The 24,872-nt window shown below is 42.9% G+C and overlaps 1 protein-coding gene and 2 non-coding genes across 4 annotated transcripts; all 3 read right to left on the bottom strand.

Moving 5' to 3' along the window:
- Nucleotides 1–960: 960 nt before the first annotated feature.
- On the bottom strand, nt 961–1,034 carry TRNAI-AAU (transfer RNA isoleucine (anticodon AAU)). Its single transcript has one exon. It is a non-coding gene; the product is annotated as a tRNA-Ile (tRNA).
- A 210-nt stretch (nt 1,035–1,244) lies between these two features.
- TRNAL-CAG (transfer RNA leucine (anticodon CAG)) lies at nt 1,245–1,327 on the bottom strand. Its single transcript has one exon. It is a non-coding gene; the product is annotated as a tRNA-Leu (tRNA).
- Nucleotides 1,328–2,976: 1,649 nt separating this feature from the next.
- On the bottom strand, nt 2,977–24,447 carry TTF2 (transcription termination factor 2). 2 transcript variants are annotated; one of them, XM_064520858.1, is made up of 23 exons: nt 24,359–24,447; nt 24,130–24,241; nt 22,857–22,943; nt 22,031–22,097; nt 20,573–21,547; nt 19,585–19,711; nt 18,228–18,419; nt 17,840–17,997; nt 16,719–16,800; nt 16,271–16,384; nt 15,180–15,330; nt 14,374–14,479; nt 13,061–13,251; nt 12,019–12,172; nt 11,137–11,228; nt 10,359–10,441; nt 9,586–9,725; nt 8,494–8,664; nt 7,852–7,910; nt 6,811–6,964; nt 5,674–5,756; nt 4,617–4,691; nt 2,977–3,391 (listed from the first exon to the last, which is right to left on the bottom strand). In XM_064520858.1, the coding sequence occupies exons 1-23, from the start codon at nt 24,384–24,386 to the stop codon at nt 3,247–3,249; spliced, it is 3,546 nt and encodes a 1,181-aa protein (XP_064376928.1). In that variant the 5' UTR covers nt 24,387–24,447; the 3' UTR covers nt 2,977–3,246. The 2 variants fall into 2 exon arrangements, with proteins under 2 accessions (XP_064376928.1, XP_064376931.1); XM_064520861.1 differs by lacking the exon at nt 20,573–21,547.
- Nucleotides 24,448–24,872: the final 425 nt, after the last annotated feature.

The raw sequence follows: 24,872 nt of genomic DNA, 5'->3' as shown, positions 1-24,872 counted from the left end.
GGCTGCCCCCCACCCCTAGCCCTCCCTTTTGGGCGAGCCCTCGCGCCTACGGAAACACTTGACCCCGGGGCCGGGGAGGCTCGCGGCCCATCCTTGGACAACGCTGCACACGCAGCACCTGCAGGCCTCTTTCTGGACTCTTCCCACTCATCCAACTCGTTCTGGGTGCGCGGTGGTGGTGCTACATCGGGTAGGGCCAGAGAGCAAGACGAGGGGGGTGCTGATGCTGCTGCCCTTGATTTGAACAGCAGGCCCAGACTGAACTCCTTAAAATCTCCTTTGCTGAAAAAAATAGTTTCTGGAACTGTTCTCCAGGTGCCTCACCAGTGCCTGGTGTTGTGCCTGCAGCACTCCAGTGTGGCAGAGGGAGCTCAGAGGGCAGTTTGGGTACAGGCACAGGTAGGGTGAGAAAACAGAAAGCAGCTTGTTTTTGCTATTTCTTTTGGCCCTCCCCAAAAGGCTGACCTTCTTCCCCCCCAGCTTGGGATGGGTTTGCTAGCACAAATACGGATCTCGGGCCATTACTTTCAGACAAGAAAATAAGCTGACCCTGGCACTGGACATTGGACCTTCAGTGAAGTGTGAATTCTTGGGAACACCCTACTTCACTCAGCTCCTGCTTGCTCTAGTGCAGAGCAGAGAAGCTTCATCATTTTCTCACACTGGAGACCCTCTCTCCCAAGAAACACTGCCAGTTTATGAAAACAAAACAAAACAAAACAAAACAAAACACATGCACACCCCTGAGCAAAGTAACAGCAACTTTCGCCCTTTGTTCTGAAGGTTGACCACAATAAACTGCAAGCGATTCCAAAAGAACAGGGTCACTGTCTCTGAATTTTGTTCCCTTCTGCTTTGCGGACTTTTCCGTTCTTCAGAAAGAGGTAGGAAGTACGAGTTATGCTAATAACCAAATATAAAAACGCGGGGAGGAAAAAGGTGCGTGGAAGGGAAAAAGGGTGGCCCGTACGGGGATCGAACCCGCGACCTTGGCGTTATTAGCACCACGCTCTAACCAACTGAGCTAACCGGCCACAGTGTACTGCACTCCCCAGCGCTTCCATGGCGGCCGCCCCCCTCGCCGGAAAGTGTGGCAGTGACGTGGCTCGGAGCCCCCGGCCGCATCCCTGCCTCCTCGGTTGCCCCACCCCGCGGCGGCGGGGTCCCACGGCCACGGGGCTCCAAAACGCAGCAACCCCGGAGAAGAGCCGGCAAGGGAAGAGGGGGGAAAAAAAAAGCACGTGTGTCAGGAGTGGGATTCGAACCCACGCCTCCAGGGGAGACTGCGACCTGAACGCAGCGCCTTAGACCGCTCGGCCATCCTGACTGCTGGACACAGTTTACCCTGGGCCCACTTCGGCTCTGCCGCGGCCCCGTCAGACGCGACAAGAGTAGGCAGTGCCCCTGGCTCTCGCTCCTAGGGCACGGGGAGAAAAGCAGAGGCTTTTTGGCTGTAGCACAGCTGGCGACAGGAAGGTACACTTTTTTTTCTTTTTCTCTCCCCTCTCAACTAAAACATTTTTGTTTACAGCCTTGAAAAGAGCTTGCTTTTGAAATAGGGCAGCAGGGCAGCCTCAACAGCCAGCAGCTGGCAGGGCTCCCAGGATCTGGCAGGACACAGTGGCCATAGCCTCCCTCTCCCCTGCAAGAGGCTAGGAAGGGGGAGGATCACACTAAGGAAAGGGGAAAAATGGGGATGTGAAGACAACTATAGCAGGCTACAGCTCTAGGACATGGCCATGGGGGTACACTGGGCATTGCAGCAGGGCCCTGGTGGTACACTAAGGGCTGCAGTAGGGCCTTAGCACCTCTGACTCCTACCTGCATGATATTTACACTCCATTTAAGCTTTTGATCAATACAAAACCACAGCAAATGCATTCTCCTTCAATTCTCCTTCCATAGGGTAGGTGGGCAAAAGTTTTCCATGACAGCCTCTGGCATTTGCTCAGTTGACATCCAGGACAATACCTTTTATGTACTTCTATCTATGGGCTACTCCTTTGAAGCATCATAAAACATTTTATACTTGCAAGAAGCCATTCAGTCACACTGTTAGTGACTGCACTGTTCTCATAGAGAAGCCTGATGCACTTGAGGCCTCAGATTCGATCATCTCAAGCACTACTAATTCTATGATAAATTCCATAGTAGTGCTACAACAACTGATGGCACCTATTATACTAAAAACATTGTACACAAAAGTTTTCTAGATTCCAGAATCCAGAATGCTTTGAGTTTTCTGCACACTTAAAATAGCTAAGCTAGCTTTTTAATACCCAAAATCACAGATGGTTTTTCTAAAGGCCAACTTTGACATTCATATATTTGAATGCTACTCATGATATTAGCTCTAAGGTGTAGTGTACTATTAAGTACTTACATAAGATGTCAATTATTGCAGCATTGCTAACTCCCTACTCCATCATCCTTTCCTGAAGAGATGTTACTCTGGTTTGTTCTGCTTTACTTCTAGTGAACCTGTAGAAGAATATTTCAGGAGTACAGTATGAGAGACAAAAGGAGACAGTTTTTTGATAGAGGGGTAGAAAAATCACCCTCTGGGTTCTTTCTTCTTAAGAGTATAGGAAAATTCATTTTTTTCCTATAAAGAAGCAAGGCCCTGTTAATATTGTGTTGTAGTGAGATATAAATACCTGGTTACATGTGGGCTAGCGTTGCTTAGTAATATTTTCAGAAACACTTAGTGCTCAGCTCTGAAGATAATGCAAAAAACCTCAAATGAAGAACAGGCCATAGCCTTAATTCCCTCCATGTAATGTAATCAGCAGTCAAAAAACCCCTGTTGATCCTGAATACCAAAGCCATGTATTCTTCATTAAGATATTAAAGGGATATTCTATTACACAACAATGAAAACGAAGCCATGTTCTCATTTCTCTTAGCTGTATTAATTTGCCATTTCCTGAAGAGGAAAGAAGTTTTCTAACCAAAAAGCATACATAAGAAACCATGAAACAAGCAAGTGGTTGTTTTTAATATTGATTCAAAAGTATTTTAAGCAATAGCTTAATTTATAATTTTATTAATCTTTGGACACACTATTTGATTTTAGTATTAAAACAAATTCCGGAAGCCAATAACTTCCTTTCCTGAAACAGTTTAAAAAAAAAAAGTTAGCTTTTTTCAAAATAAAGGACCACTTTAAACAGCAGTTCTTTGCTGAAGTCTCCTCAGATACTCCTAGCTACAAAACTGCTTTCCCTTTCTGTTGTAAAGGATGAATTAGATGCCGAAGAGAATTTTGAGGTCAGCCAGAGTGAGCTTAGAGAAGGACTCTCCTTTGCCTGATAGCACCTGCTGGGCAAGATCTTTCTTCCTGGTCTGGAGTTCTGCTATCTTTTCTTCCACCGTTCCTTCACAAACAAACCTAAAAATACAAAGCCATGTCATCTCAATTGCTAGGAGAAAGTCAGCATTGTAAGCCTTTTGCAAACTTACTGAGAAAGTGCTTGTCTCGGTTAAATATTAGCAGCCTGTTATATGACTGACTGAGTGCACCTGTTCACAGGAGACAGCTGTTCTTCCATCCAGATATTGCAACAATTCAAAGAAAAGTCTGATGCACTTGAGGCCTCAGGTTTGATTATCTCAAGCACTAGTAATTCTATGATAAATACCATAATAGTGCTATGATAACTGATGGCACCTATTATACTAAAAACACTGTACACAAAATTTTCTAGATTCCAGGTGCTTTGAATTTTCTGCACTTACAATAGCTAGGCTAGTCTTTTAATACCTAAAATCACAAATACTTTTTCTAAACTTTGACATTTATCAGAAGTGCTCTGTATGCTTATGTTACTGATATTAACAAGGTCCAAGCTTAGGGAACATGGTGTCTAACCCCAGACTGCTAGTAAAAAGTCATTAAGCACTCAAAAGCGGTTATTGCCATTAGATCCTCAACTGTCCTGCAGTATTTCGTTAACCCACCCTCTGGGTGGTTCTGAACTGCTCCACTTCACTCTCCAAGACGAACCTGCTCAGAGAAGGTAGGGAAGGATGTGGCTACCCCTAAGCATGGCAAGTGTAAGACCATTTCTGCCCCCTCCCCCCTTTTTTATTTAGCACTATAACCACTAAGACCAAAAAAAGTTTGATATTTAATAGCCATAAGAAATGGCAATTATTCTCTTGTCTTTACAATGAACATCTCCATTCAATAAAAGAAGATGGGGACTGAGGGGTTCCCAGGAAGTGACAGGATATTCCCGCCAAACCATGGGTCAGTGTTTGTGTTACAAAAAATGAAAAAAAAAAAAAAATCCCCAAACATTGTTAGCAATCCAGACAGCCCCATACAGGCAAATACCATATAAGAATATCTTCATATACACATATATATATACACACACATACATACACATATATACACACACATACATACACATATATATATATATACACACACACACACACACACACATATATATATATATTTTTTACCTCAGTGACCCTCAATCCCACCTTCAGACCTTGTGCCCAGCAAGTCAGGAAACAAGCCTCAAACCAAGGCCTCGTCCCTCAAACTAAAGCCAGACAGTACACGAACAGTGACTGCCCCTTTTACTGCTAAGGATGATCCTGACCTGTGTATCACAACATCCCTCCGCTGCCCCACTCGGTAAATGCGGTCACATGCCTGGTCCTCGAGAGCAGGATTCCTGCAAGGGAAGAAAGAGCTTGCATAGCCTCGGAGCTTATTAAATCCAGGAATAATAGAAATATCAAAGCATTTGTGCTTGTCAAGGCTTGTCTGCCTCCAAAGCATCCTGTTTTCTTTCTCTGTAGAACTACAGCCTCCTCTCAGATTACCTTAGATTTACTAGCTTGATCACCATTGATTGCCATTATTCAGCCTAGCCATATTTCCCTTAGACCTGGGTAGAAATCTGCTACAACTCCACACACGCAAAAAAAAAAAAAAAAAGGGCTTTTGAATTAGACCATTGTTCCACATTAATTCCGTATTTTTGGCCAGTAATTAGTATTCACAGAAAGCTGAGTAGCTGATGAGGAAAGGGTAGAGAAGCAGAAAGGCAAACTCCATTGAAAAACACCTTCACTGATGAATATTTCTGTAAGACAAACGGGGACAGGGATTCCTTGTTGCCATAAATTCTGTAATGCAGAAGTGTCTCCTTAATGCTGCTACTCAGCAGCTACTTTATGTGCTGAAGCACATTTTCATAGCCCTGTAGAACTCCAAGGTATACTAGCCATGCCCAATCACTAAATATTCTTTATCAGTGTTTCAAGATAAACTCCCTGTGGGCATCACTGCACTGTTTTTATTACTGCAAGAAGTTAAGCCAAGGACTGCCAACTCCTCAGTATTCTTTTGTGAAACAAACTGCATACGTAAGCTTCTCTGGATTGTTGTTACCCCCATTTTTTTCCTCCCCCTGCAGTACTGTATTTCATAGCAGTGAGCACTGGACTGACAGATTAGAGTGATTTGGAGGCAGGCTGTATTAAGAACACTTTTCCGCAGCTAGCCATTAGCCCTTACTCTCAGCTAATCTCTTCCCTCCTACCTAATTGTGCAAGAAACCATAGTACACAAGGTGAGAAAAAAAAAAAAAAGAAAGAAAAAAGCAGTGTGCCCTGCATACATCCTTAGAGATGAAACTTTTATTTCTTTACCAGTGCATGTCAAGGAGAAAGAGGTGGTTTCCTCCAGTCAAGTTCAGACCAATGCCTCCAGCCAGCAATGAGACCAACATTACCTTCAAAGGCCAAAAGAGAGTTAAATTGAGGAGCTCATTTCCAGAAAATAAATGCTTCATATACTCCAACATACTAATTTGAATCAAAGATCAGACCAAAGAAACCTGTTCATCATACTTATATCCTATAGATATATTTATTAGGATATATTTTAGGAGTCTGTCAGATGTTAACTGATGAGATACAGAAGCCTGGACATGGAAGCTGTGGCTCTAAGATAGGCCAGCTTACTCCTGCACATTTATCACTCCAAGATATGTATATGCTATTCATTTCCCTTTGATTCCACATAACCTAGTATTCAGAATAAGATGAGTAGCTAGTGAAGAAAGGGCAGATGGTCAATTTAGAGATGCTTTCTTGTACAGTAGAAAGAGAACCCCATCAGTAGAGGACAGAAACATTTGTTATATGCATTTGTTTCTCAATTACACAGTTAAAGTACATGGGAAGTTAAATCCTGATCTTGTTTAAGTTGACTCATACAGCTGGCAGAGAACTTCTTTAAGTTAAAAGCCAGGAGGAAAAAGATCTGTTTTGTAGATAGCAGCTTGTTCACGAATTGTAGCAAAGAAAACTAGCTAATGCACCACATTCACCCCTTCCAATGAGATACATATCCTCAGAGGAGGCAGCCTGTCCTGCCTAAATCACAGCAATGTCAACGTTCAGATGAACATGCACCACTATGAGCAATGGCTTTTGACTAGTTGGAAACAACTGACCTGCTCTGAGTGGAGCTAATCGGCCCTCATGTTCCACATTATTCTTTGGGGCAGAAAGATTTTTGAGCATACTGAAGACTTGGACAAGCTTTGCACTAGCCTAAGAGTTGCATGATGTCAGTACAGAAGACTAACACAAGGCAGAGCTTTAGCAGCTCTTCCTGCTCATTTTAAGATATACATTTGTTTTGGCAGCTACTCCTTTCCCTGCTGATCTTGGCATCTTGAGATCCAAATGGAAAGTGGCGCCAGTAAGTGCAGTCATGAAGTTAGTTATCACATCTGTTCACAGCAGTGCTAGTAACTACTTCCCCACCCAGGTCCATACCTGAGGCCCTTTGGGATTGTTATTGAACTCTTCCACCACATCAATTCTTTGTTTAGGATTGACAGAGCCATCCACTGTAGCGTACTTCAGGCCTAGTCGCTGGAGGTGCACAGCCACAACTTTCAGCATACTCGTCCACTGAGACACAATAACACTGGAGACAGAACAGGGAGTTCAAAACAAGTGCTATGTGTACTGTAACAGGTTGCTGGTTGCAGTGTCTCACCAAAAAGAAGCTAATATAAGCACTCTCCCTCAGTGCAAACTGGACAGAGAAGTCCCTTCCCAATGCAGGAATAGTTAGATTTGCCAGTTAATCTAGTGCTAAACGTGCTGTGGAAGGCTAACACCTGATAAATTTAAGACAAATTAAGTCCGTGACTCTCAACTCTATTTCTGGATTTTATGTTGCCACCTGTCACCACAGTATCAGAGTATTTTCCACAAAATTAATCAATAGCAACACCAAACTTGGATTTCGCTCCCTGATCCTCTCACTCCCCACATTCCATGGATTAAGCATTTTGGGTAGGCAATAACCCGTTCAATAATTTTGTGCTAAGGAAAACAAAGAAAGCCTGTACCGTGAGAGTTGCAGGACTTCAGCAACACAACGAGATCAATATGTTCATTTATCTCAGGCTCAGTTCTAAGCACTGCTTTATTCTCCTGCCTTTTTTTTTTTTTTTCTTCCTTTTTCTTTTTGTGCCAGAGCTGAGGGCAAATATTTTTCAGCATGATCAAATTCTTCCCAATTCTGTTTTTGGAGAAAATGTCCTCCTGGGCCTCTCAAGGCCTGAGATTCTTCACTCACTCCCCTAGTTTACACTTACCTGCTTCTTAAATTGCATTCAGAGTTCCAGCTCATACTTTTGTCTTTCCTTGGATTTTTCTCACAATCAGTTTTGAAGTGCTGCAGTACTGTCAGCATTTTATCGTACCAGGAGTTTTGTATTCAGGTGTTTTAAACTGCCCTTGTTACTGTCAAAATACACCCTTCTCTCAATCACTATGACGAAAGGAAAGTGCAAGTTTGCTAACCTTTTCTGAGACTCTGAGCAAGTCTGGATAATTTTCAGTTCAGCCAAGAGGTGAGCTATCTGCAAGAAAGAAAGTTAAGTCTGCTTGCTGTCTCAATCCAGTTTGTACTTGGCTTCTCTTTATTAGAACAGAAAGTGAGAAAAATAACTAAGTATAACATCTTTTCTGCTCAGACTTTCAAGATACTTCAAGAGTCATTGGTAAGAACTCCCACCATGCAAAACAGGGTAACAAACGTAGTGATACAAACATGTATTATAGATTCCAACCATTCTATGAGAAGCCAGGTTACTACCATCTCTCCTCTCACTGCCATCCCATTTTCTCTAGTTCTTCACAAGCAACATGCTCTCACATGCATATTTTTCTAAACTTCTTTGGAACCAGTGCTCAAAATTTGCACAGATAGTTTATCAGCACAGCCAGGCCCTCACAATTTTATTAGAGCATGAAAAGCCTGATAAGTTAGAGTCTTCCCAGAAGGGGGTTGGCAGATCATCAATCCACTCATCTGATTTCATCTAAAGTGCCAGGTTATCCTGATCTGCAATTGTTAAGGCATAACAATTCTTTAACCATTTAAAGAGGAAGTGCTGAAGCCTAAGTTTTTCAAGGGAGGGCACAAAATTATAACCAGAATACCTTGGTGCTCTCCCTGGTGATTTCAAAGAGATCCATTTTAAAAGCTGTGCCATTGAGGTAGACAGTCGCCTTGGAATCAGGAGTCTGGAGCTCAGACAGGGTCAAAGCACTAAGTTGTTCCTCAAGGGAGAGGGAAAGGCCTTCACTGGCCAAGTTAACTTGGTCCAAAGCCTGCAGGAAGGGAGGGGGAAAAGAAAAAAGGCGGCAATATAATAAGCGATTGCAGGCAAGCTTGAGATAAAATTGAGTAGTGATCTTCAGTCTGTGCAATCTGTGCTGAGGTTGGTGGGTTTGAAGGAAGCTATCCCAGGCAACGTGAACACAGAACCATAAGAAACACCCTGTTGGGTCAGACCAACAGTCCCTCTGGCTCCATATTCTGTCCCAGGCAGTAGCTGTGCAGGGATAGCATGTGAGCCCAGCTGTTTTCTGGTCCAGGCTCCTCAGTGCCCCCCTCTTCCCCCCCTCCATAGCATTAACTTTTGTAGGATTAAAGAAGTTTGAGGAAACATCCCTGCCTGTTCCCTTAGCATCTGGACTTACGCTGTGGTTGCTTTATATGACAGAACAAAAAAATCCTGAAAGATTAGCCTACTTCAGGCAGAGTTGAGGCAACAATATTTAAACAGGCACTCCGAAACACAAGCCTTTAAAATAGGCTGCACATGTGAGCTTTTCAAGACTAGATTAAGATCAAGACTTATCCTCCTCTTTTTTGCTTCTGTGCCCTTAAAATTCCCCCTCCCCCCCCCCTTTTTTTTTTTTAAATCTGAATAAAACCATTTCAAGAGCCACAGCTGGCCATACAGACCATGCTGGGGAACTCAACCGACATCAGCAGGAAGTATGCCCAACTACAAACCTCTCATGCATTAAAGCATGTGGTTCAAGAAATGACTTAACTCATACACCCCTAGCTAAATGATCCAGCTCCGGCAGTGTGACAGCACACTTACCAGGTAACTTACACAAATAATTCCACCTGCCCCCCAACCCCAAACAACAACAAAAAAACACCAAAAACCTTCAAACCTTCAAAGAAACCCCCAACCATAAAAACCTCCCACCCACACTAGAAAACTATGCAGTTACCATTTTCAGTAAAGAGAGGTGGCAGCAGCACTGACGAAGTCTCAAAAGCATAGACAAGACATGAACAGTACTTGAGACCTGGGAGGCACTTTGGGAGCCTGCTAGAAGTTCCTTTTGACTGGCTCCAAACTCTTGTGCAACTGCCAAGAAAAGAAGGGAGAATACCAAGAGCTCTCAGGGGCATTTCCAAGCACTGGCCCACCTACTTCCAGCAAGAGCTTGATCAATAAGAGACAAGAACCAACATGCAAGCAAACTCCCAATTTAATACAGAAATACATCAAACCCCACTTTTAAAAAAACAGTAACACAGATAAAGATATCACATATGTTATTATATATCACGATATCACTCCTTTATTTCTGGAGGGAATTTTAAGCACAAACAGGTAAATGGATTTGCCCAGAGCCAAGAAAGTGAGGATAGACCAGTGAGACAGACCTACTTCAGTCACTGCCCAATACTGTCTATTAACAATCTCCAACAATTACTTTATCATCCCTCCAACCATGCCTCCCTTTATTACTCACAGCAAGTGAGCAGACTGGCAGATTCAGACCTATCAGTACTTAAACAGGAGTCCCCTAAAAGTTAAGCAGGAGAAGGCTTTACAGGTATGACTTCAACACTTCAAACCCAAAAGGCTCTATGCAAAATTCTCCATAACAGCAGTGGCAAAGTGTTTCCCAAGGAATTTCCAAGTCTGTTCCCCCTCTCTATCTGTGGACTTAGAGTCACTTCTACAGATATTTTTAGGGGAAGGTATTCAAACCTCTCTCGAATGGGTTACCACCAGAATACTCTCTGCATTGATTCTTCTGCTCTTGTCTTTTTAGATAGGACTGTAGTGTTGACCTGGAAAAACAAGACAGAGACCATGGGATTTACAGCAGAAAGAAAAAAGCAAGTGTCACCTGTGTAGCAAACAAGATGATGAATTACTGAGGTAAAGAGGGTTTCATTAACCATTCAGTATATTTCTTGAACTTCATTAAGTTACATTTCTCAGGTCACAAAAGGCCCGTTTTTTTTAACCTCAAAGATCACAGGCAAGATCCATTTTGGAAAACACAGGAGAAAAGTCTTATCAAAATACTTTGAGCATAATAAAAGTTAGATACCCAACAGACAATATTATTCATAAAAATTCAAAAGGACATCTTTAAAAGGTATACTCAATCAGAAGGAAGATTTTTACAGCAACACTATTGAAAGAGACCTTCAGTATTACGACTGAACAAAAAACCCAAACAAAAAAGGCAAAGGGTGCCATAGGAATTTTATCATTATATTTTTAGACAAAAATGGAGGTAAAATACATCAGCCTTCCTCTATACTAGTGCTCCAACTGTTGCTACTACAAGTAGGATATTTTCAAACTTGTTTGACAGATAGTCAGAAAGGGAAGAAGTTAATAGGAAACAGAACTGGTCCAAAAGGTCTTCTCATCTTGAAGAGACTGATTTTTCAGACTGGCAAGGAACAAACAAACAAACAAACAAAAAAAAAACAAAAAAACAAGAACGCCCTATCTCCTCCCACATTCGTACCTGGATCTTGCAAAGAGCACATTATACACCACTTGCTCCTCTGCTGAAAGTTTTAACTGATGCAACCGAGTGCTACGCTGTGGCAGAGATACCTGCAGCAAAAATACACCGGATGAGATGTATATAGTGCAAAAACCTTACAGAGCATCACAAACACCAGCATTTCAAGAGTTAACACAGTATTCTAGGTCTCAGAAGTTCCTTTCTTCATTGAACTTATTAACATTACTGCAACTATGTCAAAACATAGGTGCCTACAGAAATCCAAACAGCCTGATTAACACTCAAGATATTAAAATTTTTTATTCTGAATCAGCCAATAACAGAAGACAAGAGGAACCAAGTATGGCCTGCCACATAGCTACCATGGAAAGATTAATTTACTGCTTGGGAGGGAGGGGGAGTAGCTTCTCAGTTCCCCATTCACAATTGGATAGTGAACCAGAACTGCACCTTAAATAGGCTAACACATACACCAGTGACCCACTGCAAGCAGTCTGTTAAACTGGGTAAAGAGTAATGCAGGAAGTAATCCTGCAACTTGCACCAGATCCATTTGATGCCCAACAGCTTTGGTTCTCAGAGATCTAGACTAATTTTCCACTAAATAGATGTCTACTTGCAATTAGTTTACACATTCTGCTCTACTGGTGATATATAACAATAGTTTAATTCTTTTCCTTAGCTACATTAAAACTATGTATTTCTGCTTTCTGGATAAGCAGTCAAACCCACAGACATTTACTCCTCTTACTCAATGGGCTGCAGGGGATAAGAAAACCTACTCATTAACACACTTATGCATGTAAAGAACTAACAACTGGCTGCTGCAAGGAAAACGATGGAATGATTCCTTAGTTGCCGAGAGAAAGAGGTTCTTACCAAGGGCTTGCCAGCTGAATCCAGCTGGTCCTTAGTTCTCCGTAATAAGAGGCTTCTGGTTAACAGGCTCAGCCTCTCTCCTCCCTTCTTTGTATTGTTATCTACCTGGAATTTCCACACCTTGTATTCATCAAAAGGAGAGCAACGCAGAAACCTACAACAGGAGAGAAGGAGACTTCGTATCAAGCGAAGAGAAGTTCTTCAGTTACTCCTGAGTGACCAACACCAAACTCCTTGCTATCCAAAGCACCACATTTCCAACTCAGCCACATCTGCTAGGAGTGGTAAAACACCTTCAGTTTCAGCACATCAGTAGCATGTTTGCTTGAAAGTCTTACCACCACTGGCACTGTGAAACAGTCTTCCTGGTTCTGTACCTATCACTTCCTCTTAGCTTGTTATCTCTCAAGCATCACCCTCAAATAGAGTACATCAAGTAGTACAGGCATCTGCCCAAAGCCTGTTCATGTGCTATTTCAAAATCCTGTGCTTTCAATTACAAGTTAAATTTCAATTATACAAAATTAATTTCAAATGCAAGTTCCTTCTGGTCTACTAACACCCTCCATAATCTTTCTCTGCTCAACACTGAGGAGCACAGAGTGCTTAATGTGCATATCATTTGTTTAGATAAGCCAATTTTTAACCTTTCCTTAAAAGCCACTGTAGCACAGCACTCCCTTTAATGAGCTTCCTACTAGGCCTACCTGTGAGGAGCAAGGATTATCATATAAAACATCCGTTCATTAAAATTGGTTTTGTGCATATTCATCTTGGAGACAGATGAGAGTTCAACTAATTACCTGTTTGTCCCCTAGGAAAGCAGAATAGCTGCAAGCAACAGGTCAGTAGCACATGGACAGGCTTGTGGACTGCCTCAGCAACAGGTTTGTAATCCAGTACCTGTAAAGTGAAAACCGCTAGTCCCACTACCGCTTGTGTTTTAGAAACGTCTCCAACTTACAAGCAACTTCAGCACTCTGTCATTGTAGAGCCACTGGAACTGAAGCCCTATCCCATTTCTTACAGGCAGTCAGCTCACCTCAGCAGGGAGTACATGTCCAAAAGGTTGTTCTGTATCGGTGTCCCGGTCACAGCCCATCTGGCACTGGCTCTCAGCTTGCACACAGCTATAGAGGTTTGAACCTTTGGGTTTTTAATATTGTGAGCTTCATCCAATATAACTCGGGCCCAAGCTACCCTGAGCAGAGGGGAACAGGGGTGTGACCCACTCTGAAAGAAAAAGCAGATTATATTTACAACCCAGCACAATAATCTAGCTAGGCTCTCTAAAAAGCCACAAGCAAATAGATTATTCTTCTAGCAAGAAGCCTTTTCATTAGCCAACAGTAATCTGAGCTCTTACTTTCATACTTCCCATTGTCTTTGTTTCATTACTGTAAGCACTTCTTTCTCAGTAAAGCAGCTCTCCAAAGCTTCCACAAAAATTAATAAACTGAGAGATAACGTTTGCCTATTCTTGATGACAATTTCTATAATCTTTTGCTGTTTCTCTTTTTTAACAAGAATTTCTATGATCTTTTATTGTTTTTTCCTACATTCCCTCCCAAAAGGCATTCTGGATCAGTCCAGTTTTGCTAGGCTGTGACAAAGGACTGCATATAACTGCTCAATTGCAGCATATCCTGCACTTTTGAATACAAGACCTCTCTACAGTTTTATAGGGACAACTGCCACCTGTAACTTTGAAGAAATTGCTTTAAGAGCTGCAAGTAGATCCATACACAGAGCTAAGTGACAAAAACGTCAAACACGAGCAAGACAGAAGGGCCTGGTTACAAAGCGTACTACTTCTATACTGTGCAACCAAGTTCAATTAGTATTCAGTTGTTTTATCCATGTCATGGCCTAGCAAATACATTGCTGTTTCTTCATTTAAGACAGCAGCATGTGGACTGCATCAATCTCAGTTCACACTGACCCACAGCTTAAGCGTGACGGGCTTCTTGTAGTTTAAACAGATGTTAGCTCTCCCAGCAGCAAAGAACACTAAACAGGAGATCCTAGCACTCCTTCACGGTCTCACCTCAAAGGACGAAACATTCACCATCATGCTCCTTTTACGGTTACTTTTTAATACAACATTGAACATTATTGAAATGTTTAAGATTACTACAAAAATAGATTTATTGTGAATATTTTTCCCCATCTTCCTTCTGTACTTCACAGCACTTTCTCTCATCATTTTGTTTTGTTTGTGCAAACCCGACAGGAGACTTCCGAAAAAAATTCTTCTACAGTCTAGTGCTCACTGTACTGTAAGGTGCTCCTTGAAACAATAATGTTTTGCACTACCTTGGAACAAAACATTATGGCAACAACATGGTTTCTCACCCGCACATCATGGTCCTCAGCAGGGACTTCCCCCTCCTCTTTGCTTGTGGGAACCTCCTTGGAGAGAATGCTGTAGGTTGTGACAACAACATCATATTCAGAGAGCCTGTGTAAAGGGAAGTACAAGTCAGGAGCAAGAATGAATGAGGAATTCATTTTGTGAGGCAAAGAAAACACATGCTCAAGGTTGAAGAACACCACAGTTCTAAAACGCTCTGCATTTCAGCTCTTGTACAGGAAACAGAGCTTCACAGCAGTCAAAGAATGGCACATTGTCCCTATTTTATGGATACTGAAATTAGACAAAGCTAAATTCCAAGCTCAAGAAGACAGCAAAAGTCAGTGGTATTGAATCCACTCCACACTGCTTAGAACTTGGCGCCTAGAAACACTGCTCAGCATGGCCAAAGTGACAAAGTTTTCTGACTTACTCATATAATCGATTTGGGGGTGGGGGGGACACCACACACTCACTCACACAAAGCACAAGCACGGAAGAAACTGCTACTGACAATCTCTGCGATCAAGAGACTAATTTTAGAGGATGTAAACTTGTTGTTATCAGGAGAAACAACAGCCTGAACCAGAACCACTCAGCATCAGTACAGACCATTAAAATTTTGCTATATAATTCTAACAATAACGCAGATAAGATTATTGCATTATTAAGTTATCTGCAGATATCAGCCTGACCTCCTGGATCCTCCAATTTTTCATACCTCAGGTTCCTTCCATCATACTAGAGTCACTGAATTTCAGTTTTGATATACAGAATCCCTTGCTCATATTTATAGTTTTGCACTTACGCCTCTGCATGTTTATCTCGGTTTGGCCCGTGGTACAGATAAACCCTCAGTTTGCCATAGCCTACATGTCTGTCAATCTCTTTCTTCCAGTGGTGGATCAAGGATGCGGGACAGATGATTAAAGTGCTGTGGGAAGGGATAACAGTGGAATCTGCAGGAAAATATTGCAAACAGATTTTCAATGTCTTCATGTTAGACTACAACAAAGATAGAAGTTTGGCGAGTCAAAAAAATTAAGATCAGTCCACTTTTCTTGTGAGCACAGTTTGCAAAGCAGACCTATGCACACTGTATTCCTTGGGGTGGTTAGTTCTAGGAGGAGAAAACCTTACTTAAACACTGAAAGCATCACTTCCTCTCCACTCAAGAGTTATGCTATACATCTGTGCAACTCCTTTGGATAAGTTGAAAGGTCAGGAATAAGGAACTAACTCTGATGTTTCTTGAGAATATAGTTCCAAATAAATGCATCTTTTCTATTTTAGGAAAAATTAAATATCACCATTTTGAACCACATAAAAACAATTATACAGTCAATAGAAGTGGGAAAAATAGTCCATCCAATTACATGAAGATGGAGACAGTGACAGATATTGTGGACACACAGGAACCCTACCGTTTCTTAAAAACTCTGTAATGTCCATTATCTCCATAAACAAGGTAAAGTAAACCCACAGAAAGAACTAGTCACAGGAAGGTAAGGAGTAATTAATGCAAGTCTTCATGCTGAGAAAGCCACGTAAGCATTCAACTATTTGAAACCAGCATATACTGCTTCTACCCAGTTCAGGAAGATAACCAATTTAAAAACAAAAAAAAACAACAAAAAAAGCCCCCCTCCCCCCCCCGAAATAATATGAAGTGACACATTGAGGAATGTTGCACATCCACTAGAAGAACAAATGACACTGATCAAGAGAAAGGTCTCAAAATGGAGCACAGTAAATACTAAGCCTAATGGAATTTCCCTACAGAAGGGAAGTATGCACAGGTAAGAGTCTTTTGTTTTAGGAATCATTAACCTAGAACACTATGCATTTCAAATGGCACTGTTTCATAACATATACTGTATAGTAGAAACAATTCTGTACCATTTTTGGATAGCCATATTTCTAACTTCTCCTTTCTTTTCTCTGTCTTCGGCTTCTTCTGAGCCAGAATGACAGCAATCATTGTTAGAGTCTTCCCCAAGCCCATGTCATCCGCTGGAAAGAGAGAGGCAGACAGAAGCTGTGATGACCTACAGAAACAAGCCCCCTGGCTCAGATCTACTCTGAAATAACTAACACAACAGGAAGTACCCTGTGGAGTCCTGGAAGCAGAAGTCTGACCATTTCAGGGCAAAATTTAACAACTGGTTAATAGCTGTAGTTGGTTGAAACACATGGAAGAACAAGCCCTTTGACATGCCTACAAATAACTGATTATTAGCCTCAGAATAAGTTATGTGCCAAGCTTTTATTGGCATAAATCTGCCAAAATCCATTTCCTCATTCTGTTGCTTACCCCCTAAATTTACTTCCCCATTCTGTTGCTTACCCAGAATACCTCCAGACGGGCTCTGGCTCTCCCTCCAGAGTAGCCATGCAAGCGCTTGCTTTTGGTGCAGCAGCAGTGGAACCTGAGAGGGTGAGACACAGGATTTGAAGGAAACACCTCGTACAGGCACTTCTGCTTTCTATATCAAACTATCTAGCTAAGCTGTCCTACTACAATTTTACTAAAAGGAAGTTGTCTACCTGTTGTTGTCCCACATTAACAGGGACACACAAGAGAAGCAATTCCTGCAGAGAGTCGGCGAGCAGTACCATAGGTCAGACCCACTAATGCTTCAACACAAACCATCCTTATGCCTCATGCTGCTCTGAGAGCACAAGAAGGTGGCTTATTCAAGCAGAAAATCCACCTAACCCTACCATGCTCACAACAGGTGTTACTGCCAAGCAGGGAGGGATTGAGAGCACTTCCTCTTTTCTCATCAAGCCTAAGATTCCTACAGGCTCTTAGGAAACACAAAATGAGGCTAAATATTATCACTATGTGACTTTAAATGACTTTGCTGGCATTGAAAGGTCCCAAGTGAATCTGACAAATGATGTGATATCTACACATAAATGCACCACCTTGTAGAGGTGTGTGCCTTCCAACACCTTGCACATAACCTTATAAATGGGTTCTACACCACTACACAGACCAAGAACTGCTCTTTAGCAGATCAGAATGAACTGACCTGGAGTCTATTGGGTTGCACAGACTCTGTCTTCTGCAACACTAAGAAACTACTACTTATAGCTCACTAGGAGACCTAACTGGGAGAAAAGAGCAAGAACAGAGTTCTCAAATGGTCTGTTTCTTGCTAGACACCTGCATCTGCTCTGCCAGTCATATATATACAAATAATTGTGGGTTTGTTGCATTGTCTGAGGTACTACTACTTCAAGCAAGAGGGTATAACATCAGTATTGGCAGTTTGAAACAACTCTCATGAGTGAGAAGCAATTAGACTGCCTTCTCCCAGCAGGCTGAAAAATGAGAAGTCATTTCAAATGTGAAGAGATAGGATGCTTGCTCTAGGGCATCACCTCTGATGTTACACTTCATGATGAAGGTGACAAGAAATCTCTAAGTTCAGCAGTCAACATCTTTTCTTGGCACCTCACCTTCAACCCAGAGGGATCTTCAGCCACTGTCTGCTCTGTCGGACAGGATTCCAGAGATTTGTGAAGATGATTAATAGCATCGCTCGTGGCACTGTGTACAGCCCTGATTCGGTCTGCTGTCATTCTTCCTCCATACAGATTCTGCTCACCAGAGTTCACTAGAAAGACACAGTATTAGAGGTGAGGTATGTTTACAAAGCTAAGTCTTCCAAGCAGTTTTAATCTCAAAAATGAATCTTAGTGGCCACATCTGATGCATAGGGGACAGCATACAGCTCTCAGTAACAGAAGAGGTTTAGTACCCTCACATATCCACAAGTTTGACGTTTCTCTGAGAAGCAGTGCTCACCAGTGTTCTTTAATGAAAAAAAGATCTTCCCATACTTACTTCCAAAACCATGACTGCAATATTCACTGGAACTCAAAGAAGCAGCAGCAGAGGGGTGACTGCATGAGCCTGAAGAGGCCCCCGCTGTAGGATCCCAGAGCGGAAGCGGTGTTACGAGCTTTGTACCACCTAGTCTGCCAAACGGGTCAGGCAAAGGTTCCTCGTGACGGTCACTCCTTGCACCGTCCTCCCCTTAAGAAGAAAGATATTGCAGGTTGAAAAAGTTTCACAAGGGACCTCAGAGTTTTGTATTACAGCCTTCATTTTGCAGACAGCTGTCCAACGGTCTGCTTGCAAAAGGTTATTAAGTGGTCACACACAAATGAGTAACAGCAGGGTAGCAGGTTATCAAGGCAGCTGAGTCACTGCAACTGCTCACATGCGTGGTCTGAGCCTGCTCCTAACTGAGGGACATTGAGGCCTGAGCTGAACCACACTGCAAGGTTTATACCAACACAGTCAACTTTACAGAGGATTGGCCTTTTCTGTGCTGTAACCTGGTCACAGCTGCATTGTTCCCAAAGGATTTACTCTCATCAGAGACACCTTTCTTGTCAATGTTTTGTTTAAGAAGAGGACTGAAACATCCAAGAATGAATTGGTCAAGAACCCTGAGCTATTCTCTCCTTCCTAAAAGGGACTGTCTTGCTTAAGACCAGATATGGTACAAAACACTAGAACTGTTTGTTCTGTGGTGGCCTGGAGTTGCTCTTTCCTTCCTAGAGGGCTTCAGTTTCCAGAGTTGACAAACTAGATTTTTTCATCAACATAACCGATAGCATAATCGCACAATAATTCGACTGCTGAGGTGATGGTGCAGCCAGCTCAACAAAACGCCTCTCTGTTCCACAACCGATTAATACCATTTAATAGAATTAAGGAATTACTTTACAGGAATATCACACTGCAAGCAGCTTATCTTGTATATGGTAACTCATACGTTTGGTCACAAAAGGCAAAGTAAACTCCCAGCATAAATGGCAGGGTCCTATACTGCAACAAAGAGGAAGTTAATGCTTCACTGGCAAGTTTTCCGACAGACACTTGCCTCAAATCCCATACCTAAACCTGGAAACGGAACAAGTACTGGTTGCTAACTGTGGAAGAAAACTCTTCTCAGGAAACTACCACCCTTTACAGAGGAGATGTTTGAATTCCTCCATTCATTTTCTTTCTGCCCCCCTCCCCCCCCAACTAATACAGTGATCATCTTCAGTGAACCTCAGCAGATAAATTCTGTAGAGCCCACATGCCATGTATAAATTTATGCTATTTTTCCATAACATTAACAACTATAGCAAGGCAAATTGCTTTGCAAGGTTTCAAGGCCGGGGCGGGGCGGAGGAGCAGGTCCTACCTTTTTCTGTAGTGTCTCCTGCTGCAATGTTAAGAGCACTGAGCGCAGCTTCCAAATCCTGCACTTGCTTTAATAACCGTTTCCCTTTATCTGGCAGGAGCTGAACATTCACTGTAGCCAGTATACTCTACAAAACAAGAAGATATCCAAAACCTGAATGTCCTTTACTAACATCGCTACCCTCAGGGAACAATCAGGAAGTCAGAAGTTTAAAAATAGTAATCTTATACCATGACAATTCATATTTTAACACAGTTCTACAATCTCCAAAAGCATTTAAGTGCACTTCAGTGTGCTTACATAGTCTTTTAGCAGAAAATAAATTAACAATTATTGTACTTTAGAAAACATGGAAGGGTGCGGGGCCTCCATCTGTTTGTGAAACAGGACAGGCAGTCAAACGACATGGATGATCTTTTAACATCTCTCCAAGCAACCAAAGTCCAGGCTACTTGCACTTCTCTGTACCATTAAGAACAACACTTCTGATGGCTCATTTCAAAGTTCTGTTTTGAGCTTTGGGCAAGCAGAGGGATTTTTTAAATAATAAAAATTCTGGAGCATATTATTGGCAATTATAAAAAAGCAGACAGAAAGATAGTGTACTGCACCACAGTACAAGTTTTCATAGCTAGATCACAACTCTTTCTCCGCAAGGCCAAAAGAACAGAAACAGCCACAGTTAAGAAAGTTCAAGTTTGTTGCAAACTGTTCCATCTTATACAAATTACTTTCTAGGTAAGAGGCAGATAACCTCAGGCAAGTCAAAACTGGGCAACCCCAAAGACAGAAGGTTACACTTCCTTAGAGGAATTGTCTCACATGTGGTTTAAAAAACCCTAATCTGTGCCTACACTGAGTTTTCCCACCAGAACTCCAAATAATTCAGAAAGTTACTGCTGCAAGGGGATACTGCCTTCTGCTGACATGAGTGGGGGAAGCCACCTTGAACATAGAAGAAAAAGGAACAATAGCAGCAGTAAATTACTTTCTTCTGCCTCAGCTGCACAACAAGATGGTTGTGAAGAGCTTTAGGGTCCTGGGGTCCTTCTGTGTGAAGTGATGCTGCAGCTCCTGGCAAAGATGCCCCCTGATTACCCTTCCCTGAAGTTTCTGGAAGCACCCCTCTTGGCTGCAAAGCCAGCACCAGTTTTTCAGGTTCACTTTTATCCGATGTGGAAGAAACAAGTACCACTTTATCACTGTCACCACAAGATACTTGATCAGCAGGCTGTTCCAGCTCTGGCCTTATTTTTATCTTGGGTGGTGCTGCCTCTGCCCCTCCCTTTGGGAGGGCATGCTGCAATGCTAGTTGCAGTACTGTTGGGGAAACTGCATTTTCTTCAGACCTTTGTTTCCTCTCTTCGTTCTCCCCACCAATGCATTCTCTCTCTTTGGTTTCTTTATCCCCACAGCTTTTTAAGTTTTCCTCTCCGAGCTGCCCCTCCTTTGGGCACTTGGCACTTGTGCTCCGATTTCCAAGGCTTAGTGAGAAGGACTTCGATTTTCCACCTGCCTCTTTCTCCAGATATTCAGAAGAATTCTTAGACTCCTTGACACTACCACCATGTTTACCTTCATCCCAAGGGGCATTTTTTGCTTTCCAAGTCTCAGACAGACTACATTTAGATTCAGACACCACGCTTTCCTTAAATTCAGGGTCATTCTTATTTCCCTTGGATTGTTTCTGTTTAGTTTTCAGTCCTTCTAGAGGATCTCTCTCTATGGAGGAGTCTGAGGTTGATTTCTTTTCTTTATCTGACACCAGTACACTCTCTTTCTCTAGATTCCCTCCTTTTTTTCTACTTTCCTCTCCAATGCCTTGTTTAATTTGTTTCCAGGATGATGGCTCACGATTCTTGTCTATCACTTTGAATGGATTTCGTTGGCCACTGGGATTGAAAGGAAGTACTGAGGTAGGCAGTGATTCTAAATTTGCTGATGCTTTGGTAGCTTTTGGATCCTGAAATACATACAAGTAGCGTTAATGCTGCCATACAAATTATGAAATACTGCTAACTATGCACACAACCTAGTTACTTTAAGCAAGATTTTGGTCTTAATAAACATCACCTTTCCTATCATTTTAACAGTGTCAGGATAAACATTTCATCCTTTTGTTTTGTTTTCCATGTAAAATCACTGCTGCTTTTCTACTGTCTTTGCCATTCCCATTGTCTTTGGGGACCAAGTCTCAACAGCACTCTTCTCAAGGGAAGAAAACACCTGGAGACCAAACCCAAGTCTCTAAGACTGGAGAACAGGGATTACTTTGCACAATGCATTTAGGAGTAAGAGAGGCCTCACTTGGAGTACTTCCTGATAGCCTGCTGAACTAGAAAGTGCAAACTCTCCTACTGTGTAATCTCGGAGCAAATTACACGTTACAGAATGAACAGTCATTCTGGAATAAGCAGATACTCTAATATAAATGACACACGCATACCTGCCACGGGATGCTTCCACACCATTTCTTCCCATTCAATTTACTTTTAAGGCATCGATAGAATAGCCTACCAGAGAACAAAACAAAACTTGAGCTGCATGAGCCAGTAAAGGAACAACTCTAAATGCTCTTTAAAAAGTAGCTTGCACCAAAAACATCAGAGACAAGATCTATTGCTCTGCACTTTACATGTGGACTTCTGTATAGCCAAAAATCAGTATTAGTGACATATAGCTTTTAGAACAATATTATTTTCTGGGTAGATTCTTAGTCTTATTATTTTTCTTTGTCTTGAAATGAAAGCTGAAGATGTAGTGGCAAAACATTAATTACTGCTCAGACACTAACTATGATCAAAGCCTCAGAAGATTCTTGTGATTTCAAGGGGTGAGAAAATAGCTAATCTTCTGGTTACACTGCATAGGCCATCTGGTCTTTAAAGCAATTCAGGAACAAAGGCTTTGGATGAGACTTTTTTTTCTTTTTTAAACTGGCAGCCAAGAAGGACTGCTGCAAGAATTTTGTCTGAATTACAATTGTCGAATTTAATGCAACCATCGCGAATCTTTGATGGACCTAACAACAAAGCTATGTCCAATTCTGTTAAAAACAACCTTTTTCTGTTCATTTAGGTTTATATATTTGAACACAATTACAAATAAAAAGAGCAAACATTTTGAAACATACTAGGTAAAGGCCTCAAGCCGAGATGACTATTTCAGGCAGTTTTAAAAGGAAGCGTGTGAGTGAGCTGTTGCCAGATAATTCTTAGTGTTGAAATCAGTGGCTACCATACAATCTTTATTTCCGCTTTGGCCAAACTTACTTGTATTCATCTTTGTCCTGCTGCTGAATCAGGATTTGCAGCTCCACTACATTTCCTTCATGGATCAAACAGTAAGAAGCAGGAATACTGAAAAGAGATTTAAAAAAAAAAAGAAAAGAAAAGAAAAAGCATGAGGAAGAATAAAGACAACACAAGCTGCCCACAGAACAGCAACAGCAAGATTACCTGGGACAAGATACTTCGGAGAATCTTCTCAGAGACTACTTGACTATGAAGAGTCAGAACTGCTGAGATAACACTAAGTTTCCCCCCAAACAGTCAGAATGCTAATCCTTCTTCTTTTCATTTGCAGGACGTAAGAAAAATTAACAAACTCCTGTTCTATTTCTCTGCATATACTCAGGCCACTAGAATTTTCTGCTGTACTTCAATGCAGAAGCTTGCAAGCCTCTAGAAGCCAGAAACTGAAATGTAATTAAAAATAATCAGGAACAGATACACAGGTGAATCCTCTGGACAATAAATGCATAGGTCTCTAGTTATCAGGTGGTGTTCTGCATCTGATGACAAAAAAAGCCTGTGAGCTCGAGTCAATGGGCAGTTGGAGGTACTAGGTGATTATCTGATTCTTAGGCATCTCCTTTACCATGATACCTATTTATGCACAGGCACACCTGAAAAGCCTTAACTGTCACTTATCTAAAAATAGATCTATACAAAGAGAGAATATTCTCTAAAAAGGACAGTGGATACAATTGGTAGAGCAGAGAAAAATCATTCTCTTCCTCCAAATATATAATCTGGCTGTAATGAGATACTCTGTTTTCTGTAAGTCATGCTTTTCATACAAAAAGAATTTCTTCTTCAAGAAAAACGAAAAATCTAATCTTCAAGAAAAATCTAATCTAATCTAATCTAATCTGCTGTGATGGGGTGCCTGCCTGTCAGAGCGACCAGCATGTTTCCCTCTCTATCCTGCGTGTCCTTCTCCTCAAGGCTTAGGGCTGACTGTTTTCACAGCACCTATTACAATAACATACATTAGTGCACTAAGAGGACTCAGAGGGACTACAGAAATGAATAAGCTTTCACGGACTGCGAGAGAATTCAGACGTTTAATTGACAAAAACGACAATTTCCGTTCTTTCCGTGCTCAGGCTGCTCGTTTTCACTGCATTATACACCTGAGCACGTGCGCCAGGGGGACTAACCCAGGCCAAAACTGACTAACTTAGCCGCTGCGTCAGCCCCACACCGCGCCCGCCGCAGGCCCACACAGCAGCCGCCCCCCCCCCCCCGCCCTGGCACGTACGGCGCCGGCAGGACGAAGCCGCAGGCCGCCGCGCCCTGCGCCCCACACACGTAGAAGCTCTTCCCCTTGTTGGGGCCGTCGCGGACGCCCGTCTTCAGGACGCAGAGGGACCCTGCGGAGAAAGGAAGAGGAGAGCGGGCCCGGTCAGGCGGGCGCGGCCGCCGCCGCGCCGCACGTTCCCGGCGGCCGCCCTCCTCCCCCGGCCCCCGCGCGCGCCCCCACCCCTCACCGTGCGCTACGCACGGCACGGCCTCCATCGCCGCGCGGCCACCGGCAACCGCCACCCGCGCCGGCCCCGCCCTCCTTCACATCAGCCAACCCCACGGAGCGCCCGCGGACCGGCCGTCCAATAGGGGCGGGGCGGGCGGGGCGGCGGAACCAATCGCCGCCCAGCTCTGAATTCTTTCTTTTCTCCGCCCCTCTTCCCTTCCCTCCCCGGCGCTGCGCGCAGGTTCTGCTTTCGAATGGAGAAGGAAAGGGCGGGAAGGGGGAGGGCGCGCTGCAATTGGCGGCTTCCCGCCACGTGGGGACCTCGCGCGGCCGCCCCCCAGGGGGCGTGGCCACGGGGCAGGGGGAGCGGGCAGCGCTGGGGTTTGTTTGCTCTCGGCTCGTTCTGGGCTCCTACTGCGTCGCCTGCGGGTTTGTGTGGATCTGCACCCCTGTCACTGCAGGCAGAATTTGCCCCCTCTTTTTTTTCTGAGAAAGGAGAAAAATGGGCATTAGATGTGTTACACACCCTTTGT

Source organism: Dromaius novaehollandiae, chromosome 1 (genome assembly GCF_036370855.1).
Source record: "Dromaius novaehollandiae isolate bDroNov1 chromosome 1, bDroNov1.hap1, whole genome shotgun sequence".
NCBI lineage: Eukaryota > Metazoa > Chordata > Aves > Casuariiformes > Dromaiidae > Dromaius > Dromaius novaehollandiae.
The sequence above is the reverse complement of the archived record's forward strand: the minus strand, read 5'-3'. Positions and strand labels throughout refer to the sequence as shown.